The 12,732-nt window shown below is 39.3% G+C and overlaps 1 protein-coding gene across 5 annotated transcripts in view; it reads left to right on the top strand.

The window, feature by feature from the left end:
- The window catches only part of LOC125879981 (alpha-2,8-sialyltransferase 8E-like), a 107,141-nt gene extending 94,409 nt beyond the window's left edge, over positions 1-12,732 (top strand). For 2 of the 5 annotated variants that reach the window (XM_049562181.1, XM_049562180.1), the window contains exons 3-8: positions 5,014-5,088; positions 5,292-5,366; positions 5,801-5,945; positions 11,668-11,780; positions 11,900-11,992; positions 12,066-12,732. In XM_049562181.1, the coding sequence (XP_049418138.1) occupies positions 5,014-5,088; positions 5,292-5,366; positions 5,801-5,945; positions 11,668-11,780; positions 11,900-11,992; positions 12,066-12,537 (973 nt within the window). In that variant the 3' untranslated portion in view covers positions 12,538-12,732. The remainder of the gene's footprint in view (positions 1-5,013; positions 5,089-5,291; positions 5,367-5,800; positions 5,946-11,667; positions 11,781-11,899; positions 11,993-12,065) is intronic. The other 3 variants (XM_049562183.1, XM_049562184.1, XM_049562182.1) reach the window with 2 other exon arrangements.

A 12,732-nucleotide genomic window follows, 5' to 3' on the forward strand; every position in this document is an offset into this window, starting at 1 on the left:
CTCCACACAGATTTTTTCAAATTATTCTTGGTCAAAAATGGCTCTTTTAATGGCAAAGGTTGCAGACCCCTGGACTAGAGTAACGTTAGACCATCTAAAAAGTGTTTCCTAAATGCCATCAGTTAGCTTAAAATTTAGTTTTATTCAACATCAAAAATCATACACTGTACAAACCGTCATGTGATGCTGACCTGTTTTTAATCCAAATGAGTGGATCCTCAGGAAGGGAAAAACGGCACAGTGTTGCAAACATGAAAAAAGTAGATTGAGTTATTTTCTTCTACTTGGTATTCTGCTAAATACACAAACATTGCTATACATTGTAACGTTTTTGACCAGCCTTTCCATTATGCACTATTTAATGTGACTTCACTCAGCTACTGACAGATATGCTCAATTAAAGGTATACTCCCTCTTGTGGCATAAATGGGCAGCAACTCTTGTCGTCATGTGTCTGAGTGCAGAAAACTGGATCTTTTTTTACCAGCTAAATGCTGGTTAAATATGCAAGTGGTTGGTCAATTTGCTTCACTCACCAGCCCCCCCACCAAAACAACAACAACAACAAAAAACAATGGTACTCTATTGAGTGGCTGCCAGCATTTGAACACAGACATTTCGTTGGACAAAAAAAAGTTAATTTCACACTCTATTCAGCAAATTACAGTAATACATTTGGCAGTTCAATCTTGGCCTTTTGAGCGCAAGTATCAGTCACAGTGGTCACTACAGACCTCAATGTACAACTCAGTAACCATAAAGAGAGAAAACAATCAAACAGGAAACAGTTAAAATATCTTGTAATTTTCATTTATTTATATTTCATTTTAAATATCACTTTTAAAACTGCTAAAACTTCCTCTAGGATTGGGAACCCTGTGTATGTAGTTTTTCTCCCCTCTTCATGGATCTGGAAAGAGCAGGTGGACTCTGATGTCCCTATGAAGAACCTGAAAAAAGAAAAAAAAAACATCAATAAAAAAAACGGCTATGGTTAGAAAACAATATTATAAGCAGTCCTCCAACATTATTCTGGACAAAAATGTCCCTGAAATTAAGCTAATTGATGGCACCCCCACTGTCATTTCATAAGATTTTAACTTATGCAATTAAGTTAGATTTTGTTTAATATTAATTGGCATTATTTTTTAATTCTTTTTTGGTACCTAGCCACAGGGGACTCATTTAAAACAATATATCTGAACTATCGCATTGGAAAGTCCACAGTGGCAGAAATCATCCCCGAGGTGTGTGATGCCTTATGGGCAAAGTTGCAGCCTCTCTACATGCCAGCTCCAACAGAGAATGATTGGCTGGAAGTTGCAGCTGGATTCCAGCAAAGATGGCAGTTCCCCAACTGCGTCGGTGCCTTGGATGGGAAGCATGTGGTCATTCAGGCACCATCAAACTCTGGATCCACCTTTTTTAACTATAAAGGTGGTTTCTCAATTGTTTTGATGGCCCTGGTTGACCACAGGTACTGCTTCACCATCATAGATGTTGGTGGTCATGGTTCCAGCAGTGATGGAGGCATATTTGCACAAAGTGCCTTAGGCAAGCCATAAAAAATAACACCCTGGCCATCCCTCAGCCAAAACCGCTTCCTGGCTCCTCACAGCCAGCCCCTCATGTCATTGTAGCGGATGAAGCCTTTCCTCTCTCACGCAAAGTAATGTGCCCCTTCCCTGGAAAGGACCTGGATGAGGCTAGGAGGGTTTACAACTACAGGCTATCAAGAGCAAGGAGGGTGGTAGAGAACTCGTTTGGAATACTTGCTGCCAAGTGGGAAGTACTGTATATCAAAGAAGAATCAGGTTGCAGCCTCAGAACGTGGATAAGGTGATCAAGGCCACTTGCGTTCTACATAACTATGTCATTAAAACCTCCAACCCAACTACTCAACACCAGGCAGAGAGTGTGGCATTTCCTACAGCGAGTGGAGCAGTTGAGAACCTACCACTGTGTGGGAATCACCCATCCCAGGAGGCATTTTTGATTAGGGAGGCCTACAAAGCCTATTTCATGTCCACCTCTGGAGCAATGCCATGGCAGCAGAATGCCTGCTTTGGAGTGGCTCAGTAAATTAACTGAATGCTTGTATATTTGTATATAATGAATTGTAGTTATTGTTCATGTTAATGAGAAAAGTAATAAGATTTGGAGCTCATCATCATATTTACTTTTGTCAATCAATCAATCAATCAATCAATTTTGTTGTAAAGCAAAATTTTAAACCTTTTGTTTTACTAGATTAATAGAATTCTAATTAAAATTCTAATCACCTCAGTTTACTAACATTATAAAAATGTCTTAATGCCTTGTTTACATAATTTTTTTGGCTCTTCATTTTGTCAGTTATAGAAACAATAAGAACATTTATAAAATCTTCTAAGTACAAACCTTTTTATTTCACACATTCTTTGGGACCCTATTGAAAACTGTCCATGCTACTGTCCCAGACAGATGCCTGAGAAGAGTGCGTCTGATATGAACAATGTTTCATTGTTTATCTAGGCCTATCTTTTTTTTTCGCTCTCCTTCCATTAATGTTACCGTTTGCATATCTGCCGACCGTGTTTTCGGTGTTCCGAGGGCAACCCCTGTATTTGGCAACGCTATGAACTATGGGTAATTTCCTTACCGTAAGTCCGCATCAATGCTGACCTACGGTAAGGGGGCATAAAGGGCTCACTCACTGACTCACTGACTTGACGATTTGACAATGGGACAGCCCTCACACACTCACGAGCTTCACATGAACGTGCCTCTAAGTCAGTGAGTCTGTAAGGGATCGGATTGGAATTGGGCCTATATGTCTATGATTAGCCTCTCTCCTCTGTCATCCGCCATGTTGAATGAGTCTGTGAGTGACGTAGTGACGTGATGAATGTCTCGACCTGTCATTTCGGATGGATTTTGATTGGCTGTCAGTGTTTCTATCGTTCATCAAATCGCTCTGAAAGTGATCCGAACGATATCGTCCACCGCTATCGTTGTCGTTAGTTGTAGTGTGGACGCTGCCTTCCACTTGAGTTTAGAACGATATTTAAAACTGTATATTTATAGTTATATTTATAGTTATAGTTCTTGGTGTGGATGGCCCTTTACTGCGTCTCACCAGACCTTCCTGTTCATTTTGAGCATATTTAGAAGTCCTGATTTGAAGTGGGGGGGTCAACTCTTTGTACCATAGGTGTGGTGTAGTTTGTCTCACTGTGTGTAGCTGTTGTGTGGATTTCATCTGCACTGAAACTATGTGCATTGTAGCACTCTATCAGGGCTTTCGTCCAGTTTTCGATGTCTGACCCCTCTGCAACAGGGGTGGAATTGAAAAAAATATTTTTCAAATCTTTATGACCAATGTCCCCTATGTCTGGACTGTCCGTGATTGTAATTGCCGATGCAGGTGATGTAGTGCTCTGCACAGGTCTTCCTGGTACTGATTGGCCTCTTTGCCCTTTTATGCAAACACAGTCTGTTCCTGTTGCTTGGTGCCCGAGGTGTTGTGTGAGATTCTCCTTTTTGACAAATACAAAACACATATCCAAGATGAAATCAAAACAGAATTATTTAAGCAACAGTTTTATATTTTATTTTCACATTTTGGATAAAGAGTACTGACTGTGTGGGATCTTCTCAGGTTGGTTGAGTGGGCTTTCCAAATTTGCTCCCTGGGGTGATCAGTTTCACCAGATCTCTGAAGTTCTGGCTATCAGAGTCCTCATGACAGATCTTGGGTGTATGAGAACAGCTCTGGTGATGATTCATCTCTTTGCGTTTCACGTAAACACAGTCTATTGTTTGATGCCCATGGCGTCAACTGCGATTGACCTGTTTCATATATGTTAATAAATTAAAAATAGATCCAGGTTGGAATTAAAACAGATTTATTTAAACAACAGATCTGATTTCACACGTTATAGATAAAGATTACTCACAACAGTTTCCAGAGTTCTTGGCGAGAGATTTCTTCTTTACAGCAACTGGCCGAGAGCGTTCGTTGTCCCTTCGGCACAGAATTTCATCAAATAGATATTGCTCCTCTACAGAAAAATCACAAACTTTTCTGTGTTATACAAATATCTCTTTGTCTCATAGACAATACAGAAATATCTAAATGTAAATGACAATGTGTGTGCAACACATTACCTAAGAACTGTGGTCTTTTTTCCAGAGCTGCTGATGAAATTTCCCACTCCTGGGATTCTTCTAGGCATCTTAGAGCTGTTTTTAAAACTCCAGTAGAATTTTTTAAAAAATCAGACACAAACTCTCGTAACATCTTAAGTAGCATTTTAAAGAAAAAAGTTTTGTTCCTACTTACCAGAAACAAGAGCCATTTAAGTGGAGAGAAGAGAGCGTAGAGTAGGTGTCTAGCAAAGCACAAGCAGAGATGTGATGTGAATGCGTTTTTGCTTGTCATGGGACATGTCCTTAAAAAGGCCCTTTCCTGACGATTTGGCCACTAATAAAACACTCTGGGAGGGTTAGGGCTCTCGAACACTTTGACAGTCTTTGTCCACCTTCACACTTTTTACCAGAGTGCACAAAGCAGTGAAGAAAAAAGTACTGAGTGTGAAATGACTTTTGATGTTGAGAAAAAGAGGCTGATTTGGCTCTTTTTGTCCAGACGTGTGAATACATTTCATAAGGAGTCATGTGAGTCTGTGCTTGAAATGTCATGCCTATAAATTGCATATTTTAGGTTTAAAATGCAAACTGTGCTTTGACATGTGGATATTATTCTGTTCAATATGTTTTGCCTCATTCATAATTCGTTGTACTTTGAGTACAATATAAAGAGTGCCACAGTTCTCCGGGTCATTATAGGTCATTGGTCATAGTTTGTGTTTACTGATTGTTTATCAGCTTCAGCACGGAATACCATTGTTTCAGTGGGAACTGTGTGCTCATTTCATTTGTATATTTTCAGTTTGATTTTGTCAAACCTTTTCAACCTTTTACCCACCTGTCCTGTTTCTCCTGTTTTGATGTTCTCTTTGATCTCCACAGTGATGTGGTGTCCTACAGTCCTCCTCGCCACAAGAAAAGCCACCCTCCGCCCACTAAACTCTGTGAAGGTTGCAAGTAAGAGCAAACACCATTACTGCCTCTACCTTAATTGCATTCTTTTGTTTATGCTTTAATCACGCTGTTGATTAATGTGTACTGTCCTTTTGTAAATAAAATAAACTGAAACTGAAACTGAATCAGAGCAAGTCATGTCAACACTACAGAGATCATACACCTGACTGTGTATTTGTGTGTGTGTTTCCATGTGTGTGTCACAGAGAGATCCTTGACAAAGTGAAAGAGCTTTATTCTACAACCTGGGAGAAGCACGAGTACAATTACCAAAAAATCAGGTAATTTATTTTTGATTTATTTTATTCTGAAAGTTGTGAAATAAATAAATACATAAATGAATCAAAACAAAAAGATAACCAGAACTGCAATGAAATTTGTCTATGCATGCACAGATGTGCTGTATCTCCAGTGTCAGTTCATACAGGCAAGAATTGTCCATACTGTTCAGGAACGTACAATGAGTATGATTTAAAATGTAGTTCCAATGAACTGTACATTAAGCCATGCTCAGGAGGGGCATATTAATGGACAGCTGCAGCTGAGTCCATTTGCTTTCTGATATAAAATAAAAATAATAAAATCTTAACACATTTATCTTTCGTCAGATGAGGACCTTGGCTCCTACTGTATTTTGCAAATAATGAAGCTCAGTCAGTGTCAACGCTCCTGACTGTCTTGTATGTTATTTAATAAATACCTTTGGGTTCCCCAGATTACAGCTGAGCTCTGAGTGCAATGGTTTTGACAAGGCCATCATTACTCAGGCCAACACTCCAGTGGGATCCAAGATTGTGTACGACGGGGAAAAGAAGAGATCCCTCAATGTGACGTCAAAGATTTTTAGCACCTTCGCAAAGGTATGTTTGACCCTCATGAATATTACCATCATTACCACCTGCTGCTTGTTTGGTGTCTTGATTGTTCCTGAAATGTTTCATCACTGAGATTATTTCATTGCTTTTGTCTGGCAAGTTGGGTCACATGTCTACTCACATGTTGGCTCTTTGACACACATGACAACACACACTGGTTCATGGCTTTTTTTTATTTGTTATGAAATTTCCCAAAAACTGTTTTGCGGGGCAAAAACACAGACAGCACCCACTTTTGAAGTGGGCCTCTTGATCTTCAGTATAATGTTCAGCTGCTGACTTTCACCCCCTTTGCAGGTTATATTTGTTTCATACAATATAATATGACTTCAGCATACATCATTTCAACCCTGCTCACACATTTTTTAAAGAATATTAGCTTTTGCCATCACACAGAAGATTTAGAGTCCCACAGGACTGATTGACCTGATTGACTGAGGAACAAATGACTTCCTCAGTCTGTCAACTCATCAACCTCCTGAGACCCTGCGTCCTCATATGAGGACATCACATTTTGGGTTTGCTGCACCTTATACTCCATTCTGCTTAACTCAGACCTGTTGTTCTCGTTCGTGGACACTTTTTTGTGCCATGTAGTGCTAACAAAAGCTCGTACAAATAAACTACAGTAATTCATGTAAAACAAGATGGCAGCCATCTCTGCCAAGTCAGTCTGAAGTGACAGACTGTTCCTACAGACAAAAGGGACTTTCCAGCTTGATGTAAAGAGCAAGGAAAATTCATACAGTGTTACAAAATGAACAATGTTCAGGCATTTAAATGAACTGTTTTATACTTTATTACACACTTGTGGCTATTAAAAATAACCCCAATAATTTACTTCAAATACTACTTCCTGTTTAAAGACAATGCTTAGTTTTTTATACTTACCGGGGGCCTATATCACGAAGCAGAATTAATGTCTTCAGGGTTAACCCTGGGTTTTCGTTCTCACGAAGCCGGTTCAGTTCTTACTGGGGTAGATCACCATGGTAACTTACTCTGAACGGCTATCCTGCTCCGGAGCAGGGTAAGTTCAGGGTTGAATCTGATCCTATAAAAAGCACCACCCACTGGCCAATCAGCTGTTCGGAAAAAAATGACTCCGCTGACAGAAATGCAGCCCAGTCATGACGGGAAGTTTAATTCATTGGATTGATTTTGATTTGAAAGTTTACTTTGAACATTAAAAAAGAAAAGAAAGCAACAACAACAGACAATGAAAAGACTGTTCAAAAAGGAGTGGAAAGAAGTCGAAATGTTATAAGAAAGAAACTGATCATTTGTGGACACTTAATAGCACCATTAATTAGTGCCAACATTTTGTTTTGTTGGAGGAAATGATCCCTGTTAAAGATAATGGGCCTAATTGACAGCTTTGCTGCTGGAAATGTGGAAAGTAGCCTATCATGTCTACACTTCATGGTGTTTGAGGGATTTTCCTTTTTGTTTTTTAAAGAGGGAGACTAGGTATATTTTTGCGCAGCTGTTAATTTCTAACACAGCTCAATATCAGGATGATTTTATTCAGACTATCAGTTTGGTGTTGATATGATTTAATTGTGGCGTCAGCTTTAAGCTTTATTGTAGCATATATAACGTTATGACAAAGAAGACCAATTTATCAGACGCAATGATGTTAGACGATAATTGTAATACATGCAATTCATCTGCGCAGCATTGATTTCATGGGATTCAAGGGTGTGATCAGTGTCAGATGTACAGGTACAGGTACTGTAGCTACTTGAACCAGTGATGAGTAATTTAACCTACACATCATTTTATTTGCAACCTTGTGTTGTCTTGATTTTTCCCTCTCTCCTCCTCTATTTCTTCTTTCCTTACTCGTTGTTTTTCTTCTCTATTATGTGATTTCATTGATGTTTTGACTGAATTTCTTTGATAAGCTTTTAGTGGCTTCTAACTTCTCTGGCACTTTTCTTTTTTTAATCTTGTAAATTTTATACTGTCTGTTCTTAACATTATGTGCAAATAAACTAATCTAAACTGAAACTAAACATTATTCATCCCGTTATGCGTTGCCACGTATGTTTCCTCCTCCTGCAGCTGCCACGGTGTTGGCCTTTTCTGTAATGTTGCTTTTCTCCTCCTCATATTTTAGTAGAATTAATCTCTGATCCTCACTAGAAATACTTTTTTCCGCGCTCTGTGAGGACGCTCTGTGAGGACGCTCAGTGACGCTGCGCTTCTCTCATGATTGTGATTGGTCCGCTGCGTGCGCGTTCACGGCTCTTGATAAAGCAACTCTGGGTTGAGTTACTGAGTTGATATCCAGCGTCGTGATACCGATTATCCTGATTGCCATTGTTAGGGTTAGTCAACCCAGGATAGGTCTGGGTAACCCAGGAAAGGTTGATCTCGCTTTGTGATACAGGCCCCAGATCCTACTGATCCCAAATAGCTAGGAGAGATTAAAAATGCATACCTAACAAAAGCTCAGGTCTCACGAGGTTAAATCAAAGTATGGCTTCAATGTAGCCTCAGTGCGCCTGAGTTGAATACTGAAGGTAATAGAGAATGATTCATTTGTTGCACTGCATCCACTTTTTGAAATGTCTGTTATGATTTGTAGCATTTGCTGTGTGTTTGTTTTTGGTTTTTTTGGCTAAATGTTGTTCTGTATTTTTGCTTAAAGGTGAAACAGTTGACATTCTGGGACGCAAGACAAATTTCATTTTTTTTTTATAATAAAGCAAAATCAAATCAAATCAAAAATAATTTGCTACGAGCAGGATTCGAAAACAAATTTGACTAAGAAAAGTACAACTCTGACCACTGACAAAAGCAACACACAGTAAGATGACTCAACATGTGAAGTAATATAATAAACGCATGTATTGAATTTAATGATAAAGGCAACTCTGGCAGACAAATAATCATAACATGAGACACAGTTTCTTTGAAAATGGCTCCACTCCAGAAAAAAGTTCACACCTTGACTTTGTTCCAAGAACAAGAACCAAGCAAGGTGAGGCAGCATTCAGTTATTATGCTCCTCACCTGTGGAACAAACTTCCTGTAGATCTGAGGTCCGCTCAAACTGTCAGCTCCTTTAAATCAGAGCTAAAAACACTATTGTTTACTGAAGTGTACTCTTAGATTAAATACTTACCTGCTGTATTCTACTGCCCATACTTTTTAACTACACACTGCTGATTTATGCCTTTTATTATTCTACTTCTTACTGCTCTTAGATGCAATGTATTGAGCCTGTTTTTATTTTATGTTACTGTATTTTATTATCACTATTTAATTATTTATTTTATGTTTCTGTATTTTATTATCACTCATTCTCAATTTCTGTTTCCCGTTTTTAATTGACTGTTTTTTATTGTTTTAAATTGTGTCTTGTTGCTTTTAATGTCTCTGTAAAGCACTTTGAATTACCTTGTGTTGAACTGTGCTATAAAAATAAACTTGCCTTGCCTTGCCTTGCCTTGCCTTTAACCTCGCCTTGCCTTTAACCTCAGGTATGTTGATGCCTCTCTGTCACACAAGTGGAACTGTTTTCAAAGCAAAGCAGCTCCAGCTGTCAATACTGGTACCCTGAGAGCAGTGGGGGCTGCTGGTCTTTCAAACAGGGGAAGCTCACTTTAAGTTTTACATGATAAAATTTGTCATATTGTAGCGATGCAGTAACTTATAAAAAGAACATTTAATTGAAGAAGTTTTTCAACCACACTTATGCCATAGAACCACAGCAAAACACACCTCAAAGATTTTCAGATGGGTTTAACTGTGAAAATGAGCTGTATCACTTATGGAAATAAAGAACTCCAGACGGCACTCGCAAATATATTTTGTCGCATTTATCCAATGACCGTCTCGCTTTGCTGCATGAAAAAAACCTGCTCAGCGCTGTCTCATAGGAATGCTTGGAGGCTCCGCGTCCACCATGCTGACACGAGAATGTATGACAGGGAGGTCGCGTTTGAAAACTGGTGATAAACAACTGATGTTTGAACATCATAGTCATAATGTTAAACGCATCCTAGCACATGTTTAATGCAATGTAAATTCTTATTTTACTGTAAATTCAATAGTGCATATTTGACCATTTCTTCTGTGAAGTTTTAGGGGAAGTTCAGCCTCCCTTGTTGTCTCAGAGCAGTCGTCCCTAACTGAATAATAATAATAATAATAATAATAATAATAGATTTTATTTATAACGCACTTTACATTTCAATACAAATCTCAAAGTGCACAGTACAAAGGCAACAATAACAATAAAAGCAACAATAACAGTAAAATCGGAGAGCAAGTTTACCGAAATCAAATTCCTTGTTTGTCCTGTGTAACAGGACACAGAATGGATTATACAGGACACACAGGTGCCACTGACAGTGGGGAAGGGAATACACTCATAGTTTTGTACTGCCAACCTGGCTGGTACTGCAGGGCTAATGATGGAAGGTGGAAACAAATGGGCAGATAAATGAGAGAGACACCCATCTGATGGACAAATGGAGAACTGCAATGAGGGATGGGGAAGTGAGAAAGAGACTGAAGGAAGGACTGAGCAGGCAGAATGGGAAAAGCAGTACTCTCAACTCTTTTCCAGGCGCAGACCTCTGGGGCTGAAAAATGAAACCAACGAGGAGGTGCCAAAAACTGCAGTTCTTTGAATGGCAAACTTGAGGCTGGCTACAGAAGCTAGTCAATCCCCATTGAACACCATGTCAAAATGCCCTTTTCAACTAGTTATCATACAGAGACAATGTTTCTCTGTACCTGTAGCATGGGGACATGTTTGAGAGAGTGTATACATACAGATACAGATACATTTAACATAGAAAAATATTAACAAGATTAATTTACACTCAACTGTAATATGAGATATGGGGTTATGGTGGTGTGTCAGAATAACTGGAAGCATCTTCCTGTAACTTGTATTTTACATGTAACTGGCATTGAGCATCTACAGTAGATAGATGGATAAATGTGACAAGACAAGAAGCATTGTGCTCTCTATAGGCCAGGTAGAGTACGACATTCCTTCCACCTTAGTATGTACTCAGCTTTCTGCCCTGTCGACACGGCAGATTTCCTGGAATATTAATTGATTTTACCATTACAGATCATTAACTTTTTGGGAGTTTTATAAACAGGTTATGAGTGTTTTATCTTTAAACTTGTCACTCATGAACAATAAAGTACAACGTGTCATTTGCTTTGACCACACCTTGTCAATAGAAAAACATAAAAATATTGATGATAGTATGATAGATTGATAAAAGCCCATAAAACTGGTCCAGAGATCCAGTCATAGATTTCCCTCCCTTAATATGGCTCTTTCACGCACAGTATAATACAATCAGGATCAGTTTTATTGTCTCTCTCTCTCCCACCCTTCCTCTGTATATCATTTTGTCATACAGACTGTCTTTACTGTAAGTTTATTGTCTTGGTCTGTTTTGTACACTCAACATCTGTTACACATCTGTCCATCCTCTAAGAGGGATCCCTCCTCAGTTGGTCTTCCTGAAGTTTCTTCCCTTGTTTTCCCCATGTGAATTTATTTTGTATGGGACTTTTTTTCTTAATTGCTATGAGGGTTCAAGGACAGAGGGTGTCATTGTAAAGCCCTCTGAGGCAAATTTTGATTTGTGATATTGGGATATATATTTAAAAAAAATGAATTGAAAAAAATGTTTTGTAAAACCTTTTCTGCTGGTGTTCATTCCAGGAGCATCCTTTTCAAAATAAAACACGGGACACGTGTGCTGTTGTTGGGAATGGAGGGATCCTGACCAACAGCAGCTGCGGAAAGATGATCGATTCAGCTCAGTTTGTTATCAGGTGAGAAAGGTGTCTGTTGCAGTGCACTGAAAGGCTGGTAACAACCTTTATCAACAGAATTAAATTCCCTTTGATTGAAAATTGCTTTTAACAATCTCTATATCTTGTTGTTTGTTCAGGTGCAACCTACCTCCTTTGGAAAATGGCTATGAGGAAGATGTGGGCATCAAGACTGACCTTGTGACAGCAAACCCAAGCATCTTTCTATTCAAGTGAGCAAGAGGATTTAAGGACCTTTTATCATTCCTTTTGTCTTGTTGCTTGACATCTGCTGTTTGTTTTCAGGTATCATTCTCTATTGGAACGCCACCGTCCTTTTGTGGACAGCCTGCATAGCTACGGCAACTCCCTGCTGCTTTGTCCCGCCTTCTCCTATGGCTTTAACACTAATGTGTGCCAGCGGGCTGCCTACAGTGTTGAAGACTTTGAAATCCCCATGCGGCCCGTCTATTTAAATCCCGACTACCTCCTGAGTCTGGTCCGATTCTGGCGCTCCCAAGGCCTAAAAGAAAATCGACACAGCACCGGCCTCATGATGGTTAGCCTGGCACTGGAACTCTGTACCAATGTGCATCTGTATGGGTTCTGGCCCTACGGTAATCATCCACATGGACTCTACGCCCTGACTAACCACTACTATGATGACGTGGCACCTAAAAAAGGAGTCCACACCATGTCGAGTGAGTTTGAGCTCTTGTTGCGGCTGCACAATCAGGGGATTCTCAGGCTTCACCTGGAAGATTGTTCATCAGATTAAAGTTCACCAATGTTCCAGCTGGAGGCCGGAGAGAGTTAATTTATCTTATTTTTGATTTAAATTATGATCTTTTTTGAGGACCCTGTGGGGGTTTATATTGCAGTACCTTATACAGTGCCCTCCAAAAGTATTGGAACAGTGAGTCCAATTCCTTTACTTTTGTTGTAGACTGAAAACATTTGGGTTTGACATCAA

The sequence above is a fragment of the Epinephelus fuscoguttatus genome, linkage group LG19, assembly GCF_011397635.1.
Source record: "Epinephelus fuscoguttatus linkage group LG19, E.fuscoguttatus.final_Chr_v1".
Lineage (NCBI taxonomy): Eukaryota > Metazoa > Chordata > Actinopteri > Perciformes > Serranidae > Epinephelus > Epinephelus fuscoguttatus.